This window comes from Diaporthe batatas (genome assembly GCF_019321695.1).
Source record: "Diaporthe batatas strain CRI 302-4 chromosome Unknown Contig00006, whole genome shotgun sequence".
Taxonomy (NCBI): Eukaryota; Fungi; Ascomycota; class Sordariomycetes; order Diaporthales; family Diaporthaceae; genus Diaporthe; species Diaporthe batatas.
Window position 1 is genome coordinate 2,673,881 of NW_025408553.1, and position 27,995 is coordinate 2,701,875.

The 27,995-nt window shown below is 54.1% G+C and overlaps 7 protein-coding genes across 7 annotated transcripts; 5 read left to right on the forward strand and 2 right to left on the reverse strand.

Moving 5' to 3' along the window:
- Window positions 1–4,009: 4,009 nt before the first annotated feature.
- KVR01_006376 (uncharacterized protein) lies at window positions 4,010–5,068 on the forward strand (the record flags this gene model as incomplete). Its single annotated transcript, XM_044791030.1, has 3 exons — window positions 4,010–4,341; window positions 4,385–4,580; window positions 4,811–5,068. 3 exons carry the CDS (start codon window positions 4,010–4,012, stop codon window positions 5,066–5,068), a joined length of 786 nt encoding a protein of 261 aa, XP_044645179.1.
- Window positions 5,069–5,502: 434 nt separating this feature from the next.
- KVR01_006280 (uncharacterized protein) lies at window positions 5,503–7,736 on the forward strand (the record flags this gene model as incomplete). The annotated part of the gene is made up of 5 exons (XM_044792759.1): window positions 5,503–5,521; window positions 5,544–5,629; window positions 5,719–5,832; window positions 5,890–6,240; window positions 6,318–7,736. The coding sequence occupies 5 exons, from the start codon at window positions 5,503–5,505 to the stop codon at window positions 7,734–7,736; spliced, it is 1,989 nt and encodes a 662-aa protein (XP_044645083.1).
- Window positions 7,737–11,300: 3,564 nt separating this feature from the next.
- Window positions 11,301–13,108, forward strand: KVR01_005781 (uncharacterized protein). The gene has a single exon (XM_044789939.1). The coding sequence runs from the start codon at window positions 11,522–11,524 to the stop codon at window positions 12,887–12,889; it is 1,368 nt and encodes a 455-aa protein (XP_044644584.1). The 5' UTR covers window positions 11,301–11,521; the 3' UTR covers window positions 12,890–13,108.
- Window positions 13,109–14,460: 1,352 nt separating this feature from the next.
- On the reverse strand, window positions 14,461–16,735 carry KVR01_006176 (uncharacterized protein). Its single transcript, XM_044787960.1, has 2 exons — window positions 15,671–16,735; window positions 14,461–15,564 (listed from the first exon to the last, which is right to left on the reverse strand). Exons 1-2 carry the CDS (start codon window positions 15,719–15,721, stop codon window positions 14,869–14,871), a joined length of 747 nt encoding a protein of 248 aa, XP_044644979.1. The 5' UTR covers window positions 15,722–16,735; the 3' UTR covers window positions 14,461–14,868.
- A 4,749-nt stretch (window positions 16,736–21,484) lies between these two features.
- KVR01_006361 (uncharacterized protein) lies at window positions 21,485–22,165 on the forward strand (the record flags this gene model as incomplete). The annotated part of the gene is made up of 1 exon (XM_044789535.1): window positions 21,485–22,165. One exon carries the CDS (start codon window positions 21,485–21,487, stop codon window positions 22,163–22,165), a length of 681 nt encoding a protein of 226 aa, XP_044645164.1.
- A 569-nt stretch (window positions 22,166–22,734) lies between these two features.
- On the reverse strand, window positions 22,735–25,407 carry KVR01_006304 (uncharacterized protein). The gene is made up of 3 exons (XM_044789151.1): window positions 25,149–25,407; window positions 24,658–25,074; window positions 22,735–24,563 (listed from the first exon to the last, which is right to left on the reverse strand). Exons 1-3 carry the CDS (start codon window positions 25,228–25,230, stop codon window positions 23,548–23,550), a joined length of 1,515 nt encoding a protein of 504 aa, XP_044645107.1. The 5' UTR covers window positions 25,231–25,407; the 3' UTR covers window positions 22,735–23,547.
- Window positions 25,408–25,565: 158 nt separating this feature from the next.
- KVR01_006355 (uncharacterized protein) lies at window positions 25,566–26,907 on the forward strand. Its single transcript, XM_044784069.1, has 3 exons — window positions 25,566–25,946; window positions 26,031–26,660; window positions 26,711–26,907. The coding sequence occupies exons 1-3, from the start codon at window positions 25,624–25,626 to the stop codon at window positions 26,823–26,825; spliced, it is 1,068 nt and encodes a 355-aa protein (XP_044645158.1). The 5' UTR covers window positions 25,566–25,623; the 3' UTR covers window positions 26,826–26,907.
- Window positions 26,908–27,995: the final 1,088 nt, after the last annotated feature.

Consider the following 27,995-nt stretch of genomic DNA (forward strand, 5'->3'; position numbering starts at 1 on the left):
CTCGGATATAAGGGACACGGAGAAGTAATGGCTGATGGCGATATGCCCGTTGGCAAGGCTCTAGAATTGTACTTTTGTGCTTCTTCTGCACCAACTCCCTTCGACGTACAAATTGTCATCATACAAAATCGAGAGTATGGGTCATATCAACTGACAATATTTTAATCTTGTTTTCACTGTCAATAAATCATGGCTACGTAGAATGACCTGCACATGTGCTCTGTGACAGCCTTCAGATCCGAGTCATCCACATAGATACCAGGGGGTACCTAGGAAGGCAGCGTTGGACCTTTCAAAGTTGTAACTTTCTTTCAGCGTTTCTCGGAATTGATCGTCGCATAGTCTCATTTATTCCGACGGCTAAATGGATACGTATCATCTGCCACAAAATAAGCAAGACTGTTGAGGCTCAAATATGACGAAGATGTCTTCTGACTCACAACCAATTCAATTGACAAGTAAAAGTTGCCCCTGTATACAGTGCAGACGTCAACGATAGACGATCTGGTCACCGCCTTCAATAAAAAGTTTGCTGCTATTTTTCAGCACACTTGTGTTCGGAACTTGAGACCCCTTCGGGCAAATGAGGCTGCTTACCTGGCCTCCTGGCACCCCTCACTTCCAGCCTTGAGGAGGAGATGACACAATTCAATCCACACGGTCTCACTGGTCCAGCACCCACAATCGGATCCTTCGCGCCACAAGGGATTGTTATCTTGTTGATGTTGCTTCTCTCACCTAACCCTGCTGACATGTCAACCAGGGCGTGAATCCTTCTCAGGGTTTTTTTGTTTGATGTGGAGTACCAGTTGCCCAAAACCCACTCCACGGCCGGCTGCTGTGGAATCATATAGGGCAGCGGGGGCTGATCCTCTGGACGGTAGTTCTATCATTTCGTCTCCGAGAACCTGTTGTGCTATAGCTCGCTCGTAGAAAAGAAAACCCACATGGATGTTTTGTGGGGTTCTTCAGCGGCGGGCAGGAATGATGACACCGGAAGGATTGTCCCACCACACCGATATGCGGCAGCATATACTGAAAGTATTTGAGCCAACGGGTGGTACTATGACCAGGATGTCAGAAGCAGAGACTTCACCGCTTCAAGCGTTCAGGTTGGGGCACGAAATCCCGCAATCATCTGACACGGCCCAGACGCAGGGCCGTCCCCAGGAATCCAACGGCCACAGGCGATGAGGCTCGCACCCGACCCGCACCCCAAACCGCCCGAAGGATTCAAAACCCGCTGGAGCCTAGTTTGACATTGTTGATCGATTGATGGGCATGAATGGCACACCCCAGCCCCCATGTGCCGAGGGGGCAGACACTTGTGCATGTTGGTCAGCACTTGACTGATGACCCACGGGTTCCATTGCGTCAGATCCATCGCCCCCATTCCTTCTGTTACTACTATACAGTACTACAGAGAGAGAAGCTGAGAGGAGCTGCGGCTTTCCGCACAGCATGATCGACTCCAGATGTCAGATGCTTCCCACGTTTGCTGTCCCGTGCGACTCAGGCTATATCCATCTTGCATGCACCGATCTGCCCGCTCATCCTTCGCCCCCAAGTTTAATCAATCAGTCCACCCAGCTGCCCAGCCCCTCCCTCGTAGTAAGCGCAGACGTACATTTGGGTAGCAAATACTCGAAGAGGTAAGGTTAAAAAGGGCAGGCTAGCGAGATATTTCCCGTCTGACTAACGATGACAATCCTCGGCCCGCCGTGGGCTAGGCTGCAACAGATCGGTACGTCCAAGTCCCCATGTACCGATACATCACACCCAGAACCACCAAGGCGGAGGCAGGGGAGGGCACACGCGTAGGAGGAGCATGCGAACTACCGTCTGCCTGACAGGCCGACCCATGAGATCTCCTTCTCTTGGCCTTATACGTGTGCGCCCCGGGGTGAGCACCAACCTGGTGTAGAAACAGGTCCGAGGCGGACCCCGGCCGCATCGAATCACTCCCGTTTGCTCCTGTACGACGCCGCCGCGCCGCAGGAACGTCTCCGACTGGCCCCCATACGACTCCCAGGCATGTGTGATAGATCCAACCCTCGGGGCTGGAAGGGGAGGCGGGTGGAGCAGCAGCCCACGGCCGCCTGCCCGCCCTGTGCGTGCCCCGATGCGTGCATCGATCACTTGCACCTGCGTCACGTAGTAGTGTACACCAACACCTACTCGCCCTGGCTGTGATGGCCGGCGTGGCTCCGTGACGGGGCACCGGACGCCCTGCGATAGGCAAGGCCGCAGGGGCCGATGGCAACCTGTGCGCGACCTCTTTCGCACGTGCTTTGCAGGATCATGGTCACATATACCCACCCTTCACATGCCATACCCTACCCTCCGGGATGCCAGGAGGCCGCATGCATATCCTGCTCTCCTCCGCTTGCGCCATCAGATAAGCCCCCTGGGCAAGGCGGCCGCTGACTGGCTGGGGTGAGTGCTGTGTCCGAGAGAGGGCATGTTTGAGAGTGCCGTCATTTCCGGCCGCCGGTCGAGGCTTGCCTATTCTCTTGACCTTGACCGCGTGGCTGTGCTGAGGATCGTCCCGATAAGTTGGACGAAATGCTCGTGTAGCAGGTGGCGAGTTACTAAGCCTGCCCGGTGTCACATATCACCTGGGCAGATAGATACGCGTGGTGTCTAAAGATAGTCATTATTCATCGCCACTGGCAGAGATCCACCGTGTTTGGTTTTTGCATCACATGTGAATCCTCCTTTAGGGCGAGGTGAAAATATGGCCGGATTGAACAGGGCTGTGGCCAAGATCAGTCTTAGGGTCCACAACTAGGAGACAGCACTGAATGCTTTCGAGGGGTGGCTGTTGGCTCTGAGTACTCGTCCGGATGGCCCGAATGGTTGCATTCCCTATGGCATAGTGCAGAGCCATACATAGTTTCATTTGATTGTGGTGTTGACGTGTGCGTGGCTTGCAGTGTTTGATCGTTGAATTGAGGACTTAACAGTCATCAACCAAAGTTAAAAAAAAAAAACGTCTCGATATCATGGTCCAAAAAAAGAGTCACGTAATTTTAATTTCGAACTCCGTGACCGAAACCGTCTACAGGAACTTGTGGAGTAAACGAATACTACGGTTGCTTGAGACTATCAAAGTAGCAGAGAATGTCAGAGCCTCTGCGCCTCCACAGCCGTTGTTGCTTGTTGGTGGAAAGTCGGGCAAGGTTTATCACACTTGAATGAATGCTGGAGGTCAGGCTCCTCAGCCGATTTGTTAGAAAGGAAGAACCTCATCAGTCTGCCGAGCCGGGATATGCGAAATGTTATTTCGACATTATTATTCTAACTAAGGCTTTCTATAAGTAGAGAAACCCGTCTACTTCTAGTTGAGCGTTAGTCCTCCTCACCAGATCCAAGTTTGCAATCCCAACTGAGGCCCCAGAATTTATGACACTCGTGCAGTTTTAAAAGTGCAAGCAATCCCCATCCGCTCTCCCAAAATAATTCGCTGATTCCGGGCCGAAAGCTGAAGTCATCTATTACCACAACCTTGGAAGACAAAGGGCGGGTTCTGGTCAGTGCCGTTTGCGGAACCCTCATCACAATTGCGTTCTTCCATTGTGTCGGCAGCATTTCAAAGCCATCTCTGAAGTGCTGAAGCTCGTCGCACATGATTTCATAGGTGATCAGTAGCGTTCAATCACTTGAGGGTATGCAGAAGCGTGATTCAATGTTGTGTTTTGAAAGAAGCACCTCATGATAATTCTCCCGAACTATTGTTCGATCAATGTGACACTCGACCCTGACCACGAAGCTTCTATACCTAGGTAGTGCGCACCAGGGCAGAAAAAAGTGAATAGGATTGCCTAAAACATCAACTCAATCGAAGATGCAAACGCCCCCTCGATCGGTCCCCCCGGGGGGCGTCACATTTCCACCGACTACAATCACTCAGTGGAGAGTAGACACCACACTGGAAACAATGACGCGACAACAAGCACCCGCCCCGGTGGGGGCATCCCCGGCGGTGGTGCGCCAACAGCAAGCAGAGATGCGGAACCAAGAGCAATTCGCGGCTATGATGCGGAGTAGGGGGTTCCGGGACTTGAGGTTTCGGATGAACAACTACTTCGAGTACAACCGCCAAGGGCGGGTTCGGGAACATGAGCTGTCAGGCGAGACGCCGTGGGATGATGCGTTCTGGGATCCATCAAAGGCCCTGGCTCCTTATGACCCGCCGCAGCGCCCACGGGTTTGGACTGATCTCTACAACCCCTTCCAAAACGACGATGAGGCCGTACGTGCCCAGCAGGCTGCGAACATGCAGCCGTTCACGCGTCCCAGCCCGGATTTTATTCGGCCACCGAGTGGTGACGGAGGTAGGTAGGCATGACTTTTTCTTTTCAACTCCACGCTGTATTGTTAGGTCGGATCTGGCGCGATGTACACGGATCAAGCCCATTGCCCCGGGGCGAGATGCACAGTATACCGAAGGTGATGCTGACGGTTCGGAAGACGCTGCTGTGATAGCCTTCCGCGACAGGATCCGAGCCCGTGGTCTCGATATCAGGTCGCTGCGGCATGTGGGCAGCGGCGCCTCGTCCTTGGCTACTCTTTTTGAGGTACGCTCGACGAGGATGGGCGTGCGCAAGAAGTTCGTTATCAAATCAACCAGGAGAGGGGAGGCTGATACTTTAACATGGGAGAGAGGTTTTCTGTGGGTACGTCTTCTCGTCGGACCCTAGCCCGTGAGAATTTCATGGTATCGCCTCCTTCTCGATGGGCATCTACCTCTTGCATACATATGTACTCCTTTGTGTCACGGTGCTGACTTCGGTCGTCCTGCGCGTAGTCCCTCAAACGCGCGGTGCATGTTCTAAAAATTCTTGAATGGGAGACGGACATCTTCGCCGGTGCCCCGCTCTCCGGGAATGCGAGGTCGTTTGCTCGAGAAATGGACAGCCGACAGGACTTGACTTACCTCGAGTTTATGAAGGCCGGCAATTTGACAGATTTGATAGGGAAATCGGTGGCTGCAGGGGCCGCATTTCCTAACGGTGTGCTGTGGAAGGTCTTCTTTTGCCGTAAGCGTATCTGTGACTCAGTATGAGCATAAAATGTCGCTAACCCTCTGATGTTGATTCGCCAACCAGTTATACGCGCTTGCATTGCGATGGAGTACCCGCCTGGGATGTCCAGAACAGAAGATAATCAGATGATTTGGACTGATGGAGAGGAGGTAATAGAGAGGGTTCCTGAAAATGATCAAGATCGATATAATGGATATGGTGTAGTCCATTTCGACTTGAATCCAGACAATGGTACGGGGCCCCACTCACTTTCTGATCGTTTGTTTGGTAACACGACAGTAATTCACCCTGATCTTGTCTCCTAGTGTTGATTGGCGAGAACGATGCAAACCATCCAGCGGTGCCGGTTTTCAAGGTAAAAGAGAAAACCTGCTCTCGCTCTGCAGACTTCGGAGAGCAGCAAGACTGATAATGTCGTAGCTTTGCGATTTCACCCTTTCAGCGTTCCCCCGAAATGCAGCTGTGCCCAATCGGTACGTGTCACACAGGCCCCAGCTGGCAAAGAAGCAAGCGAGGTTGATATCCATCTAAAAACAAACCGTTATTACATAGTGAGGATATTTGGCGGTACCGAAGAGCGGGTAAAAGGCCATTCCTCTTACCGGTAAGGAATATATTGTTGAGCTCTCAACTGCCCATCCACGAGCAACGTTTGGTGACTGGTCTACAGGAACAATTCCACAAAGAGTGGGACTACGTGCGGGTTCTCCCCCAGGATGAGTTCCCTCTACCCAGTGTCGCAGGGAGGTTCGGTCCAATTAGCAACATCTGGGCCATCGCCATGGTAAGCGACGTCCAGTAACCAAGGTTGAGACTGCAAGCTGACAGGCCACTTGTAAAGGTCCTACATTGCATGATCACACAAAATTATCCGCCAGAACCTCCAGCCGCCTTCGGCCCAATGAATGGTCCGGATGCCACCCTGATGCCGCATGGAATTCGAGCCTTCCGTGATGTCAATGGCAACGTGGTAGACCAGTTTTACACTCACGGAAGCTGGCTTCGAGACGCTGATATCAACGACAACCAACTTAAGGGGCTGCTCATCCGATGCTTGGCAGACAGGCCGATTGATCGGCCTGACCCGATAGAGTTGCAAGCATACTTGGACAAGGCTGACAAGATTCTCGCTTGGGACGATGACCCGGACGACCGAGAGTGGTTCGAAGAGTTGGTGAATGAGGCTCCTGAGGTACGTGCCATGTCATGCCTATTACCCTGCAAACGTGACAACCTGCTAATCAATGTTCGTTGACTATTTCCATACAGACTGCCGACATGATCGATCCCGTCCTCGATCTACCAAGAAGACCTAATACGGGCCTGCCGGCCCAGGATCCGGGTCTTCCCCTGAGGGCTTCCCGGCTGGGTTTTCTAGCGAGCCTTTTCCGCACGCGACCATGGCCGCGTAGGCGCGGAGCATTCGAAGGCCCCGCGGCACCTCAAGCAGCTCGAAATGGCCCGCCGGGTGACGAGTCGACGGTCACACAGCTCATGAACGCTGCCGGGGCCGGCATCCAGGCCATCTCCGGTGTCTGGTCAACCGCGCAAGCACCGCAGCCAGTGAGGCGCAGCCAGGAGCCGCCTGACACTTCAGCGTGGCTGTTCAACTCGAATGGGGACGTGTTATATCTGAACGCACGAGGACTCGCAGTATTGGGCCCATCACCTGATCAGGGCCCGGATCCAGCACAGGTAGCCGGCGAGAGAGGAGCGGACCGGTTGCCTATGTCGCCTCCTGCAACGCCTGCACGACGGTCGGGAGGCCGCAATGGAGCTGCCGTTCCAAATGGCCCTGCGAATGCCACTGTGAATGCCCCGGCGGATCGACCTTCCTTTGGTACTCTGTTGCGCCAGTTGAATAGAGACGGGAGTGCCAGTAGTGCCAGTAGTGCGTCGCCTGGCTCGCAATCGAATGGGTTTCTTAGCGACAGGGGCAGGGGCAGAGGGTGGTCCACCATCTCTCCGGAAGACGAAGTCATTCCGGACATCTACATGGTCACTCGGGACCCGGCGGCACTTAATGCCTTTGGCCAGCCGTTGGGAGTCCAAGAAGGGCTCGTTGCTCCTGTCACACAAGATGGGTACATACGGCATGTGATCCCCATCCCGGCGTTCTCTCCCGGAAGGGCACCACCCCTGCCCAGAGGAGGATACCAGTACGGCCGAGCAATGCCCAGTTCCCCCGCGATCGGCCAGGTCATACCAGTGGGGCTGTTCACGATCAGGATAGACCCGGCCGACCCGTACCTTGGCCCTCCGCCAAACGTTTTTTACCGGGACGTCAACCCATTAGGCGGGCCACCGGGTGCCAATTTACGCGCAGACGGCAACTACCCACAGCTCGCAGACCGAGAAGGCCGGGGCCCATGGCTGCCGAGGGTCAGGGCCTACCGCATACCGCCATACGGCATTTTCGAGAGGCCACCAGAGAGACCACAGGGATACCGGTACGGCCGGAGGCTGTACATTTCTCAGGCTGAGCTCCAACGGCTGGCAGACCAGGGTATTGTGGCCTCGCCGGGTCGTAGGATCATCCGGCTGGTCCATGTTCCCGCGCCCAGAGGGGACAGCTGGGAAAGACCAACCATCTTCTATCAGATGCAGCCCCGGGCCCGGGCCCCGAGGGCACCCAGCGACGATGACCCGGACCCAACTATCCTGTATTGCACTCTGCAATCTTCATGACGAAGTCGACGTGAATACGTCAGTATCACTTGTGCGATTTCATCATTGCATTTCAAACGGCCTCTCATCTTCAGACTTGTAACAGTACTCTTGTTTTTCTCTCCCTCTTCCCTGTATACCTAGAGTATCTTTCTGTTGGAGAGACTGTGATGAAAAGGCGGTCGGGGTTTGACGGGAATTGCGCTTTCGTGTCTGATCAAGGGACCCTCAAAAGCTTGTGCGGGCATTGAAGCGAGTCCTCTATTCACTGAATTGAAGCGCCAGTGTCGCATTGGCTACTTACCAACCTCGAGATTTGCGACACTCTCTACCTCCTTGGATGCCGCCTGAATATGTAACTGCCTTCGCGGCACATCATCAACTAGTAGTCACATTTCGTGACTCCAGTAGTAGACCTTGAAAGCATGAGGATGGACACGATCAGTCCGTACAACCCCAACACTTCAGAGAAGATCAAGATGAGCACCATGGCCGTGTACAATCGCGGTTGCTGAACGTTTGCTCTCACTGTGATGATGTCAGTGGAAAACCGGCCTACTGTAACTTGGAGAATACGGATGTTTGACTGAGGATGTCTCACCGCCAGCATCACCAACGATGCCAATCGCAAACCCAGCAGCCATCCCACACAGCCCGACAGCCAGGCCTGAGCCCAGCTGGATGAAACCCGTGTAGAGGGCCATCTTCTCGCCCAGGTCGTTGCTGATGATGACGCTCGTGACCAGTCCGTAGATCGAAAGGATCTGGGCCAAGACTGCACACAGCCTGCCATGTTCGACCCACATCAGGACTCGTTCATGGAGAACTGCCGAGGAAAACATGAAACACAGTCGCACAGGGCACGACAGGGACTTACATGTTGCGCGTCCAGCTTTCGGGCCTGATTATGGCCGCGCCGAATACAGCGCCGGATGACTTGGCCGTGCCGTACGATGCTCCGAGACAGCAGAGTATGGTGGCCATGGCACAACCTATTGCGCCGAAGAAGGACTACGCACAGTCTATCGTCAGCGTCTCAGACCAGGGTGGACATGGGCTCATGAGGCCGATCAAAGACGTCTCAGGACGACGGACCGCGTAGACTGGGCTAGAACCGGGTCAGCACTGGTTTGAGAATGATGATGTGTGAAGAAGTCAACAGACCGCAAGGAAACTTACCACCGATCGGGATTGTAGGTATCCATCTTCGAACTATGCTGGGCAATTGGAAGTTGTGAGCTGCTGCGTTCAAACTCTACGGGGTATCGCCGGGGGGCAAGCGATCTGACACTTGAAATGACAACACGGGTAGGCAGCAAGATTGTTCTCGTTAGTAAGAAAGTTTAAGGAACCAAATTTGCCATTATTTGTAGCTTTCGAGACGACAATGGGTCAGAGTCAGATTAGGATAAGACGGATGATCTGAATCCCGACGGGTTTCATGCAGCTCCCATCGTGCTGAAAGCCCGAACCGCAAGTCAGCTCTGGCGTCGAGCGCCACACAAACACGGAAAAGAACAAGCCAAGCAGGCAGATAAGCAAACTCAACCACAATTCGCCGAGGGCGACTGACTGACATAGGTGTTGATCTTTGGCCCCAGCAACTTTCGCAGCCACAATATGTGAGATGGTCTTGGCACATGCCGCGTGGGAGTTCCCGCGTGCGCGTTCAGTGTCACGGCAGTCTTTCCCCTAATGAGAGCTGGTTTCGACGAGCGTCCGCTATGCGGCTGAGACCAGGCGATTCAGCCTTTCATATTGAACTTGTGGTCATTATTCACAAGCATCCTCATCACATCGTCGACAGCAATGTGTCTTGCAGCGTGAACTCGAAGGTAGTGCCGACGGCTCGGTAGAAACATGTAACTACGTGAAGTTAGGACGAAGCCACCAAGATCTCTAACTCTTCGTGACTGATTTGGGTTGTCCCATCGTTGTTTCCTCAGGGGTGTTATGTCCTCAAGAGATGGGAATATGACAGATGATTTTAATCAGAATGGATCGACCAGGCGACGTGTTCACTCCATGCCCTTAAAGACTCAGGGTCATTTTACCCGCACTGAAGGTTCCTTGCAGGAACTTATTACCCTGGGGTATGTTGTTGATGTGAAACCCTGCTGACCAACCTTCTCAGTCTTCCCAACCTTCTCAGTCTTCCCAACCGTCGATAGCGTGCCGGCGGTTGTGTGTACCAGACATCTAAATATTGAAGGTCCTCGGTCTTCTTTCATTTTTGAAAAGGTGCACATGCTGTCATCCGAGCCCGGCCTTTCGACTCGTCCAGAGGGGCGGGGGTGTTCAATGTCCATTGGCTTATGAAACATGCCGTATGACGAGCTCTGGCCGTAGTAGCACCAGTCTGGCTGACGGCAAATCAATCTCGACTTTGAGCTTCTGTCTAAGGATTGTAATATGAGTCCAATTTCTACCATGTGATGATGGCGATCTCAGGGAGGCTTATTATTGAGTCTGCGTTACCACTACAGGCAGTGCGACACACCTCATCTGGCAAATTCTACTGGTGGCCGTGTTTCCCTACCTAGGTAAGTAGGGAAGGATGATGAATCGACACCACTGGCCCCAGCGACTCAGCTTCATCACAGAGCAGGCTTATCGCGAAGCTAAGCCCATGAAGATATACAGCAAGGAGACTGTGCATTCAGAGACTTGGATGATGCACGGAACTGCAGCACCAGGGAGAACGGTCGGTTGGGGTTACTCAGATGTCCTGGGGTGCGCAGTCAACGTCACTTCCACTAACACGGGACGTGCCTCCCAAATCATCAAAATGCCGCTGTATCTGTGCATGCCTCAACATACCAGCTTAAAGCCACGACCGGAATGCAAGTGGAGATGTGCACGGTCGTTGACAGGTAGAATCATGCTATTTTGAGCTTGTCAAGCTGTCTTCTTGAAACAGGGTCCAGAGCATGATCTCCACGTGCGCAGGCGGACCCCAAAACTCGGGAGTTCACGGCGGCATATCCCTTGGAACATGTTCACGAACCCATATCCATGACGGAGCGGGAATAGACTAACAGAGCCAGCGAGGATGGGGTACTGGAGTAATAGAAGTGCATTTTAAGACTTGTCGCCGTCAACGTGCGTCACTACACACCACCACAGCAGTGACAAGAGCCAGTGGGAGTCGGTGAGACTTGTCGCAAGCCCTCCTTTCCCATCGGCCGTAAGTCTAGCATCTTGTCGTCCCGTCATTGGCAACCGAGACACCTGCCCGTTTGCCCAATCTGTCGGGTGCACGAGCGATGTATCGGCAGCGTGGCAATGGCCAGGATGATGGCTCTGTGAATGAAACATTGACAAGTCAACGAACCACACGAGCCAGTACAGCGAGGTGTTGTTTGGGGAAAGGGGGCAAGGGGGGAAGGAGGAGCAGGAGGAGGAGCAGGCCATTCAGGCTGCCTGCAACTGTGCAACCTTATTCCCGGGTGTGTGGGCAGATGACGCGGGGAGGCTGGCAGGGGACCTGGGGGACGTCATCGACGGTCTGGCGGATGGGACCGAGGTGGTGTGGCGAAAACCTTGGAACAAGCTGCCCCCTTGCCCGTTGGGGTTAATACCACCGTCTCATCCATCTGGGCATCCTCTGGCGCCCGACCCTAGAATTTCATCTCACCTTACTTTTCGTTGTCTTCGCCGTCTCACACCGACAAACCGACCTAGTAGACTGCCCAGTTGTAGTTATGTACTGAGAGAGCACTGCGAAAATGAGCGCATAGGCGAGACCACTTTCCGAAATATACCACCACGCCAGCCATCTTTCTTCTGTTCCACCTTCAACAGCTATGGCACCTGAACGACACACCCAGGACAGTACTAGTAGTCGGTCCCGGCACTCAAACCGCAGCCGGCGGGATCGAGACGACGCCTCCTCGGTCGACAGCGGCTATGGGGGATCTGCAGCAAATTCGCCCAAGGACACACACGACGTGCAGAAAGATGCGTTAAGGGACTATCACACCGAATCAGCCAAGCATCACGCGGAATCAGGCAGGCGATCAAGCCGGTCCGATGAGTCCAAAGCGGCAGATTCGAAGGCAGGAGGAAGAGAGGAGAGGGACTCGGACAGCGACTCGGACTACGACCCCAGGGACAAGTACTACCTCAAGGTCGACGACGACGAGTACAACAACATGACTTCGGCCGCAGTCGACCCCGCCAAGGACGAGCGAGAGCGCCATGTCTCGGACCGGGACAGGAGAGACGACTCGGACCGACGGAAACCAGACACTTCCGAAGGACACGGAAGTGAGCGACGGCGGGCCCGGAGTAACGCATCGGAGCGAGACAGGAGGGAACGACGCGACAGGCGCGAGAGCGATGCATCCAGCTCGTCGAGGCGGAGTGAGCGCGACAGGGACCGGGATCGCGACCGCGACCGCGAGCGCGACCGCCACAACTCGGTGATCGCGCGGCGGCAGTCGCTAACATCCGACGGCAGCGACTCGGGCGAGCGGCGCAACAGGCGCCACTCCTCCTCCAGGCACTCGGACACGTCGAGCACGCGGTCAGACAGCCGGGACCGCAAGCAGCTGCGGCGCCGCTCCGACGCCTCGACGGCGTCTCACTCGCGCCACGACTCCAACCACCGCTCCCTGTCTCCCATCCCCTCCGACTCGTGGGACGAGTCTGACGAGCCCCCCCGCCGGCTGCCCGACAGCCGGTCGTCGCGGGCGCGCTCCGAGGCAGGCTCCGGGAAGAGGACGAGCCCCGACGACAACTCGAAGAGGGCCAGCAGGAGCAGGGGCCGCGACGCGTCGGCGCGCTACATCGACCCGGACGGCGAGGCGGCCAAGTCGTTCCTGGACAAGATCACCAAGGGCGTCGACATGAAGTCTGTCGGCAAGGTGGGGCTCGACGCTGCCGCGGTGGCGGCCATCAAGATCGCGGTGGGCACGCAGGTGCCCTGGAAGCAGCGGATCCCGCGGACCATCACCGTCGGCGCCGCGGCGGCCATCATGGACTTTGTCGTCAAGAAGACCAACTTCAAGCCCAAGGGCATGATCGGGACCATCTACGCGCGGCAGTTTGTCGAGATCGTGCTGGCCAACCTGATCGTCAACCCGGTCAGCAGCAGGGTCACCGGTGCGGCGCAGAATGCCAAGGGGAAGGCGGCTGCTGGGAAGCCTGGTGCCGGCGGCGGGAGGAGATGAGAGGTTTGAGGGGAGCAACGGACTGCGTTTCGTTCCTTACCAGCGTTGGGAAAATTGCAAGGTAGAATGTACCATACTAATGTACTGTATCACGACACGAAAGGATACCCAGGGGCGCAGAGTTTCATTGATGAAGCGATTCTTTTGTTTACATTGTATCATATTTCAATATCGAGACAGATTATGACACAGAATGGTAAAGGAAAACCTTTCTCAACAGCCAAAATATGGGGGGTGATAATAGTGTAATCCCTTCACTTCTATTGATTCTGCGAGCCTAATTCTACCAGGCAGCGTCAACTTCAAGTACCATGCCCGAACAACATGGCTCCTACATCAGCCAGTCTTCACCTTTTTGAGCCCCTCGGATTCACACCTGAGATGAAAAGGGTGATTCACTTGATCATGGCGTCCGGGTGTTGTAAGAATCGCGAGCTCAGCGGAACACCTTTCCCGTCCACCATGGTTGCGTCACAGCAGGAGAACAAAGCCCGTAATTCAGTGTCACCATACTCTTTCGAGTGAATAGGGGCAGGAAGGATCGAGAAGATAACGGTCTGCGTTGAGGGAATTCGTGTGGCTGCACCTAGCATTAGTGCTGACGGAGGAAGCACCGTGCCACCTGGGCGCCCGATTGCTTCAATATTGCAAAGAGCGGTGTTGTTTCCGTACATTTACCCCAGAAAGATCGATGTGGGATGCTAATTAGTATGGAGAATGGTCATGGTAGCATCTTTTTTGTCACTGCAGCCTGAGACTGAAGTTTACCCTATGGTAGTCTCAAAAACGCGGGAAAAGTCTTACGAATTCGCACGTCTTTCTACAAGCAGAACAAGGTCACCATTTTGAGAACAAGTTATGTACCGGCTTATGACAGTCTCAGTCTTAACTCTTACCTCCTTAATCTAAGGATATTTGGGCAAGGCACGCCTGGGTCACGTAAAATTGGACAATCCGGCTGCTAGTTTGTCTCTTGTATTTGATTGAACTGTCAATTTGCGTCGGAACCCTGATGTCCAAGCTCCAGGGCTTGTTGTGTGTCAGTCGGGCCCCCTACACGGATGAGATATTCGGTCACCGATTCTTGTTCACCGATTGACATCTCATCAAATGCGAGGAATAATCATGGGATGCAAGTCTGCCTCTGGAGCGGGACACTGCCTCCCGCCCGATTTGTAATTTTTCCGACGGCAGGAATGACGGAGCCCGCTGCAATATCGTAGGTACTTAACCTAGGTAAAGATTATCTTCAGTCGTGTCAGAGATCTCAAACAATTCAGTCCTCTTTACCACGCGTGGAAGGACCAACCAGAATTGCGGACCGCGCCGAGGCTGCGAGTTTCAAGACAAGCGGGTTCGTGGATGTTTCGTGGAATGATCGGCCTGTGCTAAACTATACTCAACACTTCGGATGATTATGCACACTCAGAGTAGCTTTGCTGAGCCCCCGGGCTTACTTGCACTGAAACTACCGCGGAAGAGTCACAGTGAGAAAAAACGCGACTGAGATGTTCATGTCCTTGGACCGCTTGTCATGCCGTGGGTATTGAATATATCAAGGGAGCCACGAGTCTCTTCAACATATTTATTAAACAACTGTAGGAAATACGTAGTCATTTATCATAGGCCACCAGTCTTTAGAGCGGCTCGCATGCGTGAAGATCCCATAGCCACCCACCACTGTGTCTCCTCTCAAGTGGTGGCTGTTGAGACCTGCCTCGCTATCAATCTGAAAATCCCCATCATGATCACACTGGCACTCAATAATAGTAGACGGCAAACTGTATCTACATACCAAAGTCCGCCTTGTAGCTGAAACTTAAAGGCCCCGTAGAACATCCTTTATGTACTCCATGTCCCAAAGCCTGTGAGAGGCTCAGCACCAGCATCGTTCGCAGCCAGACCACCTACGCTGCGGGCCTCAGCCGTGCAACCAGTTGACGGCAGCGCTCGTAGCCCGCCGGCCCTTCGTGCGAACCCTACATGGCAGCAAGATCCGCAACAGCATGGGCCGCCTTTCCATCGCGCGTCTTGACGCCGAACTTGAAGAGGTTCTTGGACCGCTTGTCATTGCCCTCGGCCGCGGGAGCAGCAGGGGCCTCGCCTGCGGGCATCATCCCAGCCGCGGGGGCCGCGGCTGCGGGAGCCTCGTCGTCATCATCATCCTCTTCGGCTCCGGCCGCCGGGGCAGCGGGGGCTTCGCCGGCGGGCATCATCCCAGCCGCGGGGGCCTCGCCCGCCGGCATCATTCCAGCTGCTGGGGCCGCGGCCGCCGGGGCCTCGTCGTCATCGTCTTCCTCGGCCCCGGCCCCGGCTGCGGGAGCCGCGGGTGCCTCGCCGGCGGGCATCATCCCCGCCGCGGGTGCCTCGCCTGCGGAAGCACCAGCACCAGCAGCTGGAGCCGCCGCCGCCGGGGCCTCGTCGTCATCATCTTCTTCGGCTCCGGCCGCGGGCGCAGCGGCGGCCCCACCGGCGGTGGTAGCGCCCGCCGCGGCGGGGGCTGCTGTTTCTTCGTCATCATCGTCTTCTTCTTCGCCGCCTGCGGGCGCCGCGGCTGTGCCGTTGGCCTGGCGGGGCGCGGCCCGGAACAAGCTGTCGCGCGCGTCGAGGGCGGCCGGGTCGGCTGCCACGGCGCGGGCGACGCTGGGGGCGCTCACGAGGTTCGGTACCGTGGGCTTTGGGGGGTTTGGGTTAGCGGGGATGATGATATTTATTTATTTGGCCGAGTTTGGAAACAGGGCGTGGGTGGGTGGGTGGGTGTCTGAGGGTGGATTATCTTACCATGGCGTGGGCTGCGCCGATGAGGGCGACGATGGCATGTGAGAAACGCATGTTGGCGGGTGGAGTGGGAGACTGCTTGCAGTGATTGTGGTGTGTAAGTGAAGGAGAGAAGAATGAGTAGATGAGTCGGTAGCCAGACCGTGGTTGGAGGATAGGATAGTGGAAGGTGAAATTGTAAGATTCACGGGAAACTGGATGCCAACTACGAGAACGGTTTAGCACAGCTCGATGGCGAAGAAGGGAAGGTATTTATGATGGTAGACCTCGAACGCACGCTCGCTCGAGGGTGCACGCAAGTGATGGACGCTGCATCGTGGGCCATCACCGTCCCGTCTCGTCTCGGCCGTACCCCTCCGGATGAATGTCTGTGCTGTCTTCTCAAGTGCTGTCCATCCCCCCAGCCAGGCGTGACGGCAGTTGTCTGAGGATCTCATCGATCGCCAAACCTCAACCCGGTGTCCAGGCATGGCATCCCGGGCAGGGCAGGGCAATAATAGCACGATCAGCATAGCTTATCTTGTTTTCGTCCCTTCTCTCAATGTCTCGAGCATGGGAGTGTGCCATCCTGACTGCCCAGGCCGTATATCCAGTCGGGCCAGTCACCAGCCTGCGTCAGGAAATGTGGGTTTGGGGTTGGGGGACCTGTTCAGCCTCATCACCAGACCATCCTATGCGTGCACGCAGACTGGACAGAACCGGACTAGCACTGCAGGGGCACCCCCCGGGCGGCCAAGACTGATCGTCGGCAGCCGAAGCTCGCCCCGGACAGGAGGTTCGTCGCAGGAGGTTTGCTAAGACCGACGGATAGGCCCCTGGCACACGGCCAGCCGCTCACCATCCAGCTGTATGAACCAAACAAGTTGACGTCTTTCCGGGAATTTTTGTGGCACTCCTGACTATCAGCGTCTTCCTGCTGTGGCTGCGTGTCTGACCCATCCGCGGATCCTCAAAATAAGTTATGTTGATTGATGTCACAGATCGTCTCTCTCTCGGATGCCTCCTGCACCCTCCGTCAAACACGGCGCAATCAAGTCGAGGGTGCGTCAGATGTATCGACCGGGCGTGACAAAAGTGGGTGAAAAGGGGAACGACGGGACGGAGTGTCGAAGGTCGGACGATACATTTATAGCATCCAGACTGCCAGGGCACAAGACCCTCCTAATACAACCCGGAAGCCAGCCCAGTTTGGGGGCCCTTCCCCGTGCAGATCGGCCTCGGTTCGCCGGACCGGAGAGGGGCCCACAGGCCACTGCGGATCATCAATTGACGTCGTTAAGACCCGGCCACAAGTCAGGGACTGCTGTTCGTAACGACATAGCACGTGCAATCTACATACAAGGCGACGAACTATGCGTTCACCATGAGTGAATGAATTTTGTGTGAGCACGACTGATTTGTAACACGATGCAACTGTCCGTCCGAGACCGCTCGCAACTTCAGTCTCAAACATCAGACGGCAAAGATGAGGCCGTCCTTTACCGTTGACCGACACAACCACGGGACGAAATCAGCTTGATAAAAAAAGACCGTCATCTGTTCTTTTCTCAGTTTGTGAGACATGTAACTGGGGTTAAAAATAGACGACCAACAAGACGATAACAGTGAGGAGTTTCCCCGCGTGGGAGAAGGTAACTATGCAGATGGCAGCCACATACCTAGGTACACTGGAAGCCGGCTGAGACCCCATCCGCGTCTCCAGACTGATCAAGTGGGTGTGCCCCTCGGTGGGGAGAAATTGGGTCGCGATAGCGAGATTCTGGCCGGCTGCATGGCCGGAGAAATGGGGCACGCCCGGAGTCAAGCACCTCCGGGGCTCCGAGTCCAGGCCTACTCCATCTAGTTTCCCAAAGCCCATGTGCAGCCTGATATTCTAGCTTGTCACGAGTGAGGCCAATAACAAGGATTGTTGTAAGTTGGCTTTCACGTGCGCGTTAAAACAATACGAATAGAGAATCATAGTGCCAACCGCCAGGAACCTACAAGCTACAGTGGTGCTTGCTGGTTCTGGACAGCGGTTTTGTGTTTGGTACTGTCACCTCTTTTTGCCGCATGCTAATTGTCACAGTTCCCGTAATTCCTTCCGGAGAGATCCAAGGCTTGTCCAAAAATGCCGAAGCCGAGGCAGACATACCAGACCGGCTCTGGAGCATCAAGATCGAATGTCGATGAGAAGTGGGCCCAAGACCATCCTGGCGTGATTTTCCCAATTACGAACACTCTTGCTGAGGTATAGATCTCGTCAAACCCGTTGATCACCGCGTTGGCTACGCTAACCGCAGGGTCGGACATAGGCTTTCAAACCTGCTAATTTGGGATTATACCGACGATTGACATGGAGTATAGGGGAGCTCTGCCCGAGGAAGAGCTGCGCTTTGTTCTCATACGAACGGCAGTGAGCCTGCTTTCTGGTGGTAGTATGCAGCTCGAAGTCACCATCTGCAACGAGGACACGGAGCTCGTGGCCTCAGTGCGGCAGTCCATCCTCGTCTTAGAGGCTTCTCGGAAATTCTTCGCCAAGAGGAAGAAGCCGGCCAAGATTTGACTCTGATAGTGGGAGAGCTTCCTTGGGATTCTAGACAGACCGGTCTCCCGCAAAGTCATCTTGTTATCATCCGGCCCGGACCTGCCATGAATCAACATCGAACGGATCAGCATGGGCGGTGGTATCCCAAATGAACCTGGACTGGCCTCCCTTGATGAATGGCGCGTCTCCCTGTCAGCTCACAAACCGTGTGTGTGTGGTGCGAGGTGGCCAGCCGCCCAGCCAGCCAGGCCAGTAACGGACGGATGCTATCCATGCATATAGATTTCAGGCCGTCGTCGGCCCAAGGCTCTGTCACGGGTACCCACCCACCCAACCACACACCACCACTTTCCACCGCTCCCAACCAGAGTCCGGTGAGTTCGAGAGGTCCCGGGTTGCGACGCCCGGAAAAGAAGAAGAGAGAGAGGGGGAAAGACTCATTGGGGTGACAACTCGCGTATGACTTTGGGTGCGCAAAGTGTAAGGGGCTTTGGCCGGGGCGGGTGCGTCCCAGTCTATATGCCATGTGTGTGCGTGTGTTGTTGAAATTGACGTCTTGGCCGGATTGACTAGACGAAGGTAGGACCCTAAGGTAGCGTGGTGGGATGGGGACCGCGAGCTTTCGTCCGACCAGGGCCAGCTTGGAACGGGCTCGTAAAGTCAAATCAGTCCGAGTCTCTGGTGCACAAAGGCAGTTAAGCTAGACTGTTGGCTAAGGGAACTACCACGTGGAATACTTACTCACTCATCAACCGCGAACATGAGAACCAGATATCCACTTTGCCTCACCCGCAGGCCCCACAGCTCAACCACTAGGGGAATTACTGTCCCGTGGCATCGAGAATATCCTACAAACACCGGCCTGGACAACAGCTCAGGACACGCACGGAGCGGAACATACTGGTACGCAGAATCTCGCCGACGAGCTTGTTGTATTGGTGCCTCTGGGCCGAAAGAGCCTGCCGGAGGGGCATGTGGTGGTGTCGGCGCCATCGATGTAGGCTGGGATGCCGGTATCGGGACATTCAGCTTTGCCCGAACACGTAGAACAGACATGTCTTGTCGTCTTGCCTCGTCAGGGCTGTTGGCTTACTCTTTATGGGGCGTTATATGCTGTGTGATGTTGTCGTTGATGATCTGTTGTGCTACCAAATAGAACGGGGGCAAGTTCAAAGAGCTCTTTGGGTACACGGGTACTTGGCTTCGCCCAAGGAGGGCACTTGAGATTCATGAGATGCTTCACAGCTAGGTAGCCTTATCTGTGCGGCACGGGGCTGAGGCCACTTGCCCGAAGCGTCCTGAGGTATTGTTACACGGTTGTTGACATTATTTTTTTTATAGAAAAAAAAAGGAAAAGAAGCCGAGGTTTTAAGCGTACAACAATATGTGATGGGACGCTACGGATTCGGGATATATGGTTTGGCTTCTATTCCGCATACGTCCGAGGACATACATGGCGCCTTCATACTGTAGCAAACGCTCAAGACCCGAATCCGCATATATATAGGATATATGCAGTGCCTTCTTACAGTAGTCAACGGCTGAGACCCAGCGTTTAAAAAAAGAAAATACCAATAACGGCACATTGACAATATAATATAGCACGTGGCCTCGGCCTCGTACCGTGCAGACAAGGCTAGGAAGCATCGCTCCCAGCGGTGCCGCTGACTAGAAAGCCGGCAAAGCAGTGGGTCCCTGCTTGTATCTATGGGCTGGCGAGGTGCTCTCACTGCTGAGGCCGTGAGAGATTGCAATCTCAGTTTATGGAAATATGGGGTAGGCTGAGTACCTAGATAGGTACATAGTTTTCACCAGCATGTGCAGGCCATCTCTTGTTAGGTGGAAACCGGCTGATACTAGTATTCTGTGCGTGAGTCACAAGACACACTGACGCCGGCACTGGCACGCATCCCAGACACCTTTCACACGAGCATCTGACAACAGTAGACAAGCAGAACGGAGGATTGCTAATCAAGTTAGTTCGGCGGAGTGGATATGTTCACGTCGCAGTAAGTCTGCTAAGTAATAAGCTATTGCAAAGCAGAGTAAACCCGTGCTTGAGCGCAAAGCGCGGAGGGGCACGACCATCGCTAGCATGCTACTAGTAGTCCTAGTAGGAGGACCATGCCACCAGTTCTAATTGAAATTGAGCATAGAATGACTTTGAAAAGACACAGCTCCTCGGCATCAGAACTTTCCTCCGACCAGTACAGCCATCATTCTCCTCCCACCATTCCAAACCATGGAATCATCAAGTTCGAATATATTCTGGGGCAGCCTTCCCGCAGAGATCCGGCTCATTATCCTGGAATTCTCAATACACGGTGCGGATGCCGGCCACAAGTTGTCTCGCCTGGCCGTGGTGTCACGGGAGTGGCAGACAGTTGTCGAGCGGCACAATTTTGCCAGGCTCAGGATAACTTCATCATGCCTTGCCGAGTTCCCTTCGAATATCCACCGCAGTCGGCATCTCGTGCGTTACATATGGTTCTGTTTGGAACTTGGCAGGTACGATTGCGGCGACCGAATGAGAAGCACACATAGGGTATCGCACACTGTCGACAGCCTTATTGCTTCCGGGCTCCGGGCTATGTTCTCGACTCTTAGTACGTGGAAGTCAGACAGCGGAATAATGCTTGACATCAGTGTATACTCACCCAGTGAATTTGAGCACTGGAGTCCATACTCACACTTGAGGCCCGACTTACCTTCGGATGAGTGCCTTCGCGGTCCAGGGATCGGTCAGGTGCAGCTACCAAATGCTAACCACTGGGGGGACGATTGGCTTATTGGCAACAAGGAATGCATCTGCCATCTCTCTTCTTCTTCGGGGCTTTTTAGTTCGACCGGCAACCAAATTTCAATATTCGATGACGATGAAGACGAGGCTCCGTGGTGGCAGAGTTTGCCATCAGTTCCAGCAGTCACGAGTATTCTCCTGCGCCAACAGACTCGGCGGCAATGGAATTTAATTACGCTCGCTCACATTTTCGACCGTCTACCCAGCCTGAAAGAACTCTATTACGAGCCATGGATGGATCCCGACCCTGACACTGCGCCGTTCTTTGGTGGAGGTAAGCATCTGCGTTGCTATACCATTCACTACATTGTCATTCCACTGGTGAGTAGGGCTGACGTTCAGTTTTCGATTAGAATTTCAAGAATTTTTCAAATCCCTTGTCTCGAAGGACGTTCAGAAGCTGGTCATGTTTGGAAGTTTCCGTCAAATGGACCGTGATGCGATGCCTGAATCCGACCCCGATCGAACATTGACTCGTACCATCAGTCAGATGGCAGCGGAAGCTAGCCTTAAGCTGAAGCACTTTTCAGGCGCGCTCCTCGTTGAAGCCGACCAATTCTTTTCTTGTCGCAAGTCTTCCTGGGAGTGGAGCAACCTGCAGTCTCTCGTACTGACTTCGGAACTGCTGGCCCCTGAATCGGAACCGAGTGATATTGAGCAAATGCTCAAGGACGCCGCGGCAGCAGCGATGAGAATGCCACAACTAGATACTATGGAGATTTGGAACGGAAGAGAGGCATTGGCCACTCTCTTTAAGTACCAGTCAAGCGGAGGCCAGACGAATGCAACACTTACCTGGAGAAGCACATGGGAGCTTCGCTTACCAACCTCCGTGATCCAGGCTTGGAAATATGTCGCACAAAAGCAAGGCGCGCGCGGATTCACTTTTATCACGGAGCTCCTTGATATCTGTGAGAAACTGGAGTCTCGCGGGGACGCAATTCACCACCTGCGCCTTTGCACTCCTGTGCTTCGTCCAGTTTCATTACAGCAGATACGCACGGATCACGGCATTCACAAGACTTGGGAAGAACGGCAAGAAGACTGGAAACACGCTCACTTGCGTAAGCTGATAGGTATGGCCGATCCTAACAACCGCGTACATCAAGAAGTATTAGCAGGCTTGCGGGCAAGCCTGAGGTACCGGTACGGTCGGCGGGAAGTGGACTGACTTGGAGTTACCGAATGATCCGACCTCATAAAGCCAGGATTCCATCAACATCAATTAATATAAGAATGGAAATTCGCGTACCTAGAATCGAAAGACACACACCTATCTACTAACTAAGAAGTACTCTATATAAAGACTTCTTCGATAAAAGGGTCGACTAGGGTAAAAAGGGTGAACCCTAAAGCTTAAGGTATAGCAAAGGGTTATAAATAGAGTTAATAAACATAATTTAAGTTCCTAGAGGACTAACCCACTTTATTTATAGCCTTTAAAATTATAAAGAATACTTATTAATTAAAGTTATAAGGACTTTAAGGTTCTATACTCTAATTAGCTGAATAGTAGAGAGGGTGTGCGCCTTCTAATTTTAGGTGCGCGAATTTCCGTTCTTATTAATCTGGGTTGAAGCTTAAGGTTTGAATAGGTGGAAGCCTCCTGGTCCTGTTCTCCTGGTCTTTTTTGCGCCAGGAATATGCTGTTGGCGAGTTACTTAGTACGAAGAACTTTACTTTAACTTCGAGCCAATTAATTTGAATAGTTATTATCTGATACCCGACCCGACAAATACAGTATATATGGCGTCATCGACCGTCCTGTCCCTCTTAAAAACGATTCAAATATCATATTTTCGTCATCTAGATGGATCTCTATTTTTTGTTGGTAGTCGATGAGGTCCAATTAGGAAGCATGTGTGCCCTACGTGAAATCGTTTGAGCCTCTAAGCAAGGCTCTATCGATTGCAAGGCGACCCTGGATCTTCCGCCCGAGCTGCAGCAGGACCGTCACAAATGTCGAAAAGCCTAAAATGCGAATTACAGAAATAGTACGGGGGCGATATAACTAGAGACCGAAATTGACTGTAAGGATGTCCACGATGGCTCCCAGTCTGTTGAATGGATGGCAAGTCGTTACATATCTAGGGAGGGGGGGCTGCAGACCTCGACCAGCCAGCCAGCCAGCCAGCTAGCTAGCCACTCACTCACTCACGGCGCCGGGCTCAGCCCCAACAGCGTGCAATAGCGACCGACCAAGATCATCACCGTGGATCTCGAGGATGGCCAGCAAGCCAGCAGTGGGTGTGACGAATACTGTAGTCATGTAACCCCCCCCCCCCCAATGGTCGTTGTCGTGCTCATACCGTGAAATCCCGGCTGATCTATGAAGAATGCCCCACTATCATGTGTGCGTGCGTGTGTGTGTTGCCCACAACTAGAAATACCCAAAGCTTGCCCGGGTGTTGCCCTACCCTCGGCCCATAATTCCCCCTGAATTCAACCCAAACGCCTGACTTTTTGTTGACAGAATCATGCAGGCCATCACCATCAAGGGCCGCGTACCGAGTGAGTCTCGTTTGTTCCCATACAGCAGGCAGCAAGGCATCACTACTCGTGATCCTCCGCGTACCCCTCCTCCTCGCCGCCATCCTCGTCATACCCGTCAGCCTCCTCATCGTCATCCTCATCATCATCGTCGTCGTCCTCTTCCTCGCTCGAGCTGCCCTCGCCCTCGCTCTCCCCCTCGGAGCCAGGGTCGTAGTCCTCCTCGTCCTCCTCGTCGTCCTCGTCCTCGCCGAGGAGCGCGAGCTGCGTGAGGTTCTCCCCGAGCTGCTGCTCTCCCCCGTTCGCGGCGGCGGCGGCGGCCGCGGCACCACTCGCCTCCTCGTCGCCGCCCCTGGCGTTCTCCCGCAGCTGGCGCTTCGCCTTCCGGCCCTCGGCCATGGAGCGGTTGTTCAGGCCGTGCCGCCGGACGTAGGTCTCGTCGATGGTGCCGTAGTCCTCCTGGTCGATCATGGCGAACTCGATCTCCTCGGTCAGCGGCCTCTCCTCGTCGTCCGCCCCGCCGTTCTTAGCCTGCTGCTGCTGCTCCACCTGGGGCGCGTGCGACACGTCGACCTCGACGACCATGTTGAAGGTGCGCTGCAGGACGTTGACGTACGAGACGGCGTTGACGCGGTCGAGCGGGATGAAGAGCAGGGGCTTCTTGAAGCCCCACAGGATGCCGTTGGGCAGGAAGAAGAGGTAGCCGTCCTTGGAGCCGCGGTGGGCGCGCACGTGGACTGCTTTTTCTTTAGGGCGGTGGGGCTGGCGCAGGGCGCTGGCGAAGACGCGCGGGTCGGTGGAGACGATGGACGCCGTCGCGTTGGCGACGCTCTGCAGCTGGCTGCTGATGGCCCAGTGCATGAGGGAGCTGTAGCTGTCCGAGACCTGGGCGGCGGTCTGGGCCGCGTAGCCGCCGACGACGCCCGGCTTCGGGGAGGTGGCCGGCACGCTGAAGACGAGGGGCTCGAAGTCTGCCGGGGGGAAGGACTTTGTGGAGGCGAGGGCGGTGTTGCGCGGGAAGAGGATGTAGTTGAAGTGGAGCTGCTGCTTCTCGGGGACGGGCGTGTAGAGGACGAATTCTGGGAGGACGGTTTGTGTTAGCTGAGAGGAAGAAGGAGAAGAAGCTTGCAGAGCAGACGACAAAGAAACAAACAAACAGACAGACAAACGCACCTAGTTGGCTCCAGTCGTACACCATGCCCTGCACTGGCGCAGTTGTGCCAACCTGCTTCGTGTACAGGTAATTCTTGGTGAAGCAGAGGTCGTACTTCTTCCTCTGGGGGATGGCCACGCTGACCTCCTTGACCTCGAGCAGGATGACCTCCTTGGCGGCGGCGTTGGCCATGTCGATCAGCAGCGAGTCGGCCCCGGCGCCGACGACAGAGGGCTGCTGCGTGCCGGTGGCGGCGGCCGCCTGTGTGGGTATCGGCAGCATGCCCTGCTGGCCTGCGCTGCTGCCGTTCTCACCGACTGCGCCATCGTTGCCGTCGACCCGTTTTCGTTTTGCGCTGGGCTCGCCGGGGGCGTTCTGGGTCTGCTCGGCGACGAAGCTGGCGATGGAGTTGAAGAGGGCGATCCGCTCGGGGGAGTCTGCGAGGAGGCAAGCAATCAGTTAGCCAGGCTAGCAAGGCAGGGGGCCAGTTGATGTCGTGAGTGAAGCGCACCTGCAGCTTGTTTAATGCCGTCGAGGATGTCGGGGCGGGTCGCAAACACAAGGCCGAGCCTCTCGTGGTCGAGAGCTGCCATTGTGTGGGTGGTTTGTGCTGCAGTCTGTGCAGTTTGCGCAGAGTTCGTACAGCCGGTGTGTCGCAATCGCTGGGGCAGAAATGCAGTATTAATAGTTCGTGGATTGCGTTGTGGCCTGCATGCGAGAGGCAGGCAGCCGGCGTCGCGATCTCGAAAGTGGCAGCTGCAAAAAGTCGGGCTGCGAAGTCTATTTAGTGCTGAGATGCCATGCACAGACGCGTGCGCGTAGTGTAAATGGCGACCAGCCGGGCATTACGTAAGGCGAGGCAGCAGTTGGCCAGCCCACCTTCTTGTTTGGTATCAACACATGCCTCCCGCTCCCCTCTGCCAACATCATTTCCCAAGGCGCCAACCCCACATCGCTGTCTCATCCGATGCCCTCTCAGAACCAGCATGTCTTTGCCATCCATCCACGAAGATGGCGGCGCAACTATTGTCGTGGCCCATGCAGATCTACCGGATCCACCCATGACGCTCGACGAAAAAGACGAGAAGCTTGCGGCCGCACATAAACTCATCAGCACCAAGTACGACGCTGGGGTACCGTTTTTCACCAAGGACAGTTTTCGAGATATTGTGCAGCAACTCGAAAGCGGTGGAAATCCCGATCACGAAGTTTCCGTAGTTGGCCTGGACGGTGCTTCTGTCTGTTTCCAAATCAACACTGGAAAGGAACATCCAGACCATCCATTTGGGAATGATTATGTTTGTATCATGTAAGATGCCACTACCTGGACTACCGGCAACTGCACTTCCTCCCACTGGATCCACTCTGCTATTCTTTGTTGCTGACTCTACAGGACAAAACCAATACTCGAATATCATGATGTAAATGAGCTCCTAGCCGACGAGGATCTGCACTACTACTCGCTGAGGCGTGCCTATCTTCCAGTCGAGGTAGCCCACTGGACCGAAATACGGCGTGCACACACCGGCGAGCTTGTAAGCCCATGGCCAGCTGCAGACTATGCCACTGTGCGGCAGAGGTTCGAGCAGGCGAGGCGTTCCTTGGAACGGAGCGAACTTTTTGCGCAGATCCGGTCCATGCTCACGTCGACTACGATCCCACGTGGGATTCAAAAGATTGTGGCCCTGGCATGTTCCACCTTGACATGGGCCGGCGAGTCCAGGCGCAGTATGGCCCAGCACGCCCTTGCCCTGGCGATTGGCGATGTCTTAGGCGGCGGCGGTGACGGTGGACTCAAATGCTACGCACAGGACCCAGTCTATACGCCCGTCGACGAGCAGGTCCTACGCGAAGCTGGTTTTAACGTTCTTGATGACCCGAGGGCCTTCCTCGAGGTCGACGAGGAGAGTGTCGTTATTGCTATTGCCGCTGACATTCCAATTAGGCAGATCATAGCAGATATCGCGCGGCCAGCGATAATGATCCTACATGAGGTCGTTCCTTCAAATCGAAGCGTGGTGTGGCAAGTTGAGTTGCCCCTTTTGGTTACGAGTGAAATCTAATTGTTTATAGGGCCGACCCCGTGTCGCCGCGTGTGGAAGAGATGTTGAAAGAATATACCGAGTTGGTGTTCCCGGCTGACAATGAAACCTTTGGCAATTTGTCAGTCTATATTCGAAAGGCGTAATCAACAAGAGACCAGGTAAAGTTAGGAATACTTAGCTTTATACAAACTCTACAAAGTTATATTATATAAAAGCTAGTTAAATCACTTTATTTTATATTTCATTTATTTAAAGGCTAGAAGCTTAAAAAATTAATAATAATATAGATGTAATATAATATATATATATAAAAATATTATATTATTCTATTTATTATATACTGGAATAAGGAATTTAAAAGCTATAAACTCCTTAAACTCTACTTCCTAATTACTAAGTGTACTTTAGGTACTGTTTACTTACTTAAGTTAGCATTATAATATACTTGTTTCCTGTGATAATAATGTGCGTCATGAAGTCGCCCAACTATATTCAACAAAGTAAAGCTAAATATGATGGAAACATCTAGGCATACCCTAGTTCAATGAGCTCATTATGTATAAAGAATTTGCAAGGCCAAAATGGTTTCTAACAATCTCACACCAGGTATGTGGTTTCATTATTAGTTTGTACACGTGCTCTTTTAAAATAGTAGGTGTGTCTACGTGTGTGGGTGAATAAGCCCAGTGATTGCTAGCAATCACTGGGGCCCTAGGGGCGCCACACCCCTCAGGTTTAAAACCCTTCCACGACAATTTGCACAAGACCTCTCCGTTAGATAGAAGGTAGCGTCGTCTTACTTTGAATTAACCTATTGGAGAGAGCTGCCTCTTATCCCCTCTCATAACATGTGATAATAGACTAGACTTAACAGTTGGCCAGGTAATCAAAAAGCAAACACCTGTGGCCGAAGCCTCTCACTAGATGTTATAGATTTGAATGGGGTTTGAAAGAAGCTCCAGGCTGTCTTTTGTATTCACTAAGAAGGACTAAAGAATGGACGCCGGCCAAAGCAAGCTACAACAAATCCCAGGATAAGCTCCAGGCTATCCATATCATCCTGAACGCACAATTCTGAACCTTTCTTTGAAGCAATGGATCTCAAGACAATGTCCAATGGCCATCCAACTTAAGGCGGGGGTGTGGTGCATCGGGGGTTGCCGCAGGGCGCGTTGACGTTCCTGGCGCCCTTGCTGCGGTAGACATGATCTGGGGCCCTCTTTTGTTCCGGGGTGCATTGCTTGCCCGTGTAGACCCTCCTCTGGCAGGAGCAGGTATAGTGAGCAGTGTAATAAGTACACATTGTGGAACTG

Excerpts from the sequence above, each read along its gene's own strand:
- KVR01_005781 (XM_044789939.1), top strand. The coding sequence starts at position 11,522 with ATGGCACCTGAACGACACACCCAGGACAGTACTAGTAGTCGGTCCCGG.
- KVR01_006176 (XM_044787960.1), bottom strand. The coding sequence starts at position 15,721 with ATGCGTTTCTCACATGCCATCGTCGCCCTCATCGGCGCAGCCCACGCC. Across the intron at positions 15,565-15,670 it reads TCGGCGCAGCCCACGCCATG|CCCACGGTACCGAACCTCGT; the intron begins GTAAGATAATCC and ends AACCCCCCAAAG.
- KVR01_006304 (XM_044789151.1), bottom strand. The coding sequence starts at position 25,230 with ATGGCAGCTCTCGACCACGAGAGGCTCGGCCTTGTGTTTGCGACCCGC. Across the intron at positions 25,075-25,148 it reads CGGCATTAAACAAGCTGCAG|ACTCCCCCGAGCGGATCGCC; the intron begins GTGCGCTTCACT and ends GCCTCCTCGCAG. Across the intron at positions 24,564-24,657 it reads GTACGACTGGAGCCAACTAG|AATTCGTCCTCTACACGCCC; the intron begins GTGCGTTTGTCT and ends CCGTCCTCCCAG.
- KVR01_006355 (XM_044784069.1), top strand. The coding sequence starts at position 25,624 with ATGTCTTTGCCATCCATCCACGAAGATGGCGGCGCAACTATTGTCGTG. Across the intron at positions 25,947-26,030 it reads AATGATTATGTTTGTATCAT|GACAAAACCAATACTCGAAT; the intron begins GTAAGATGCCAC and ends CTGACTCTACAG. Across the intron at positions 26,661-26,710 it reads TCAAATCGAAGCGTGGTGTG|GGCCGACCCCGTGTCGCCGC; the intron begins GCAAGTTGAGTT and ends AATTGTTTATAG.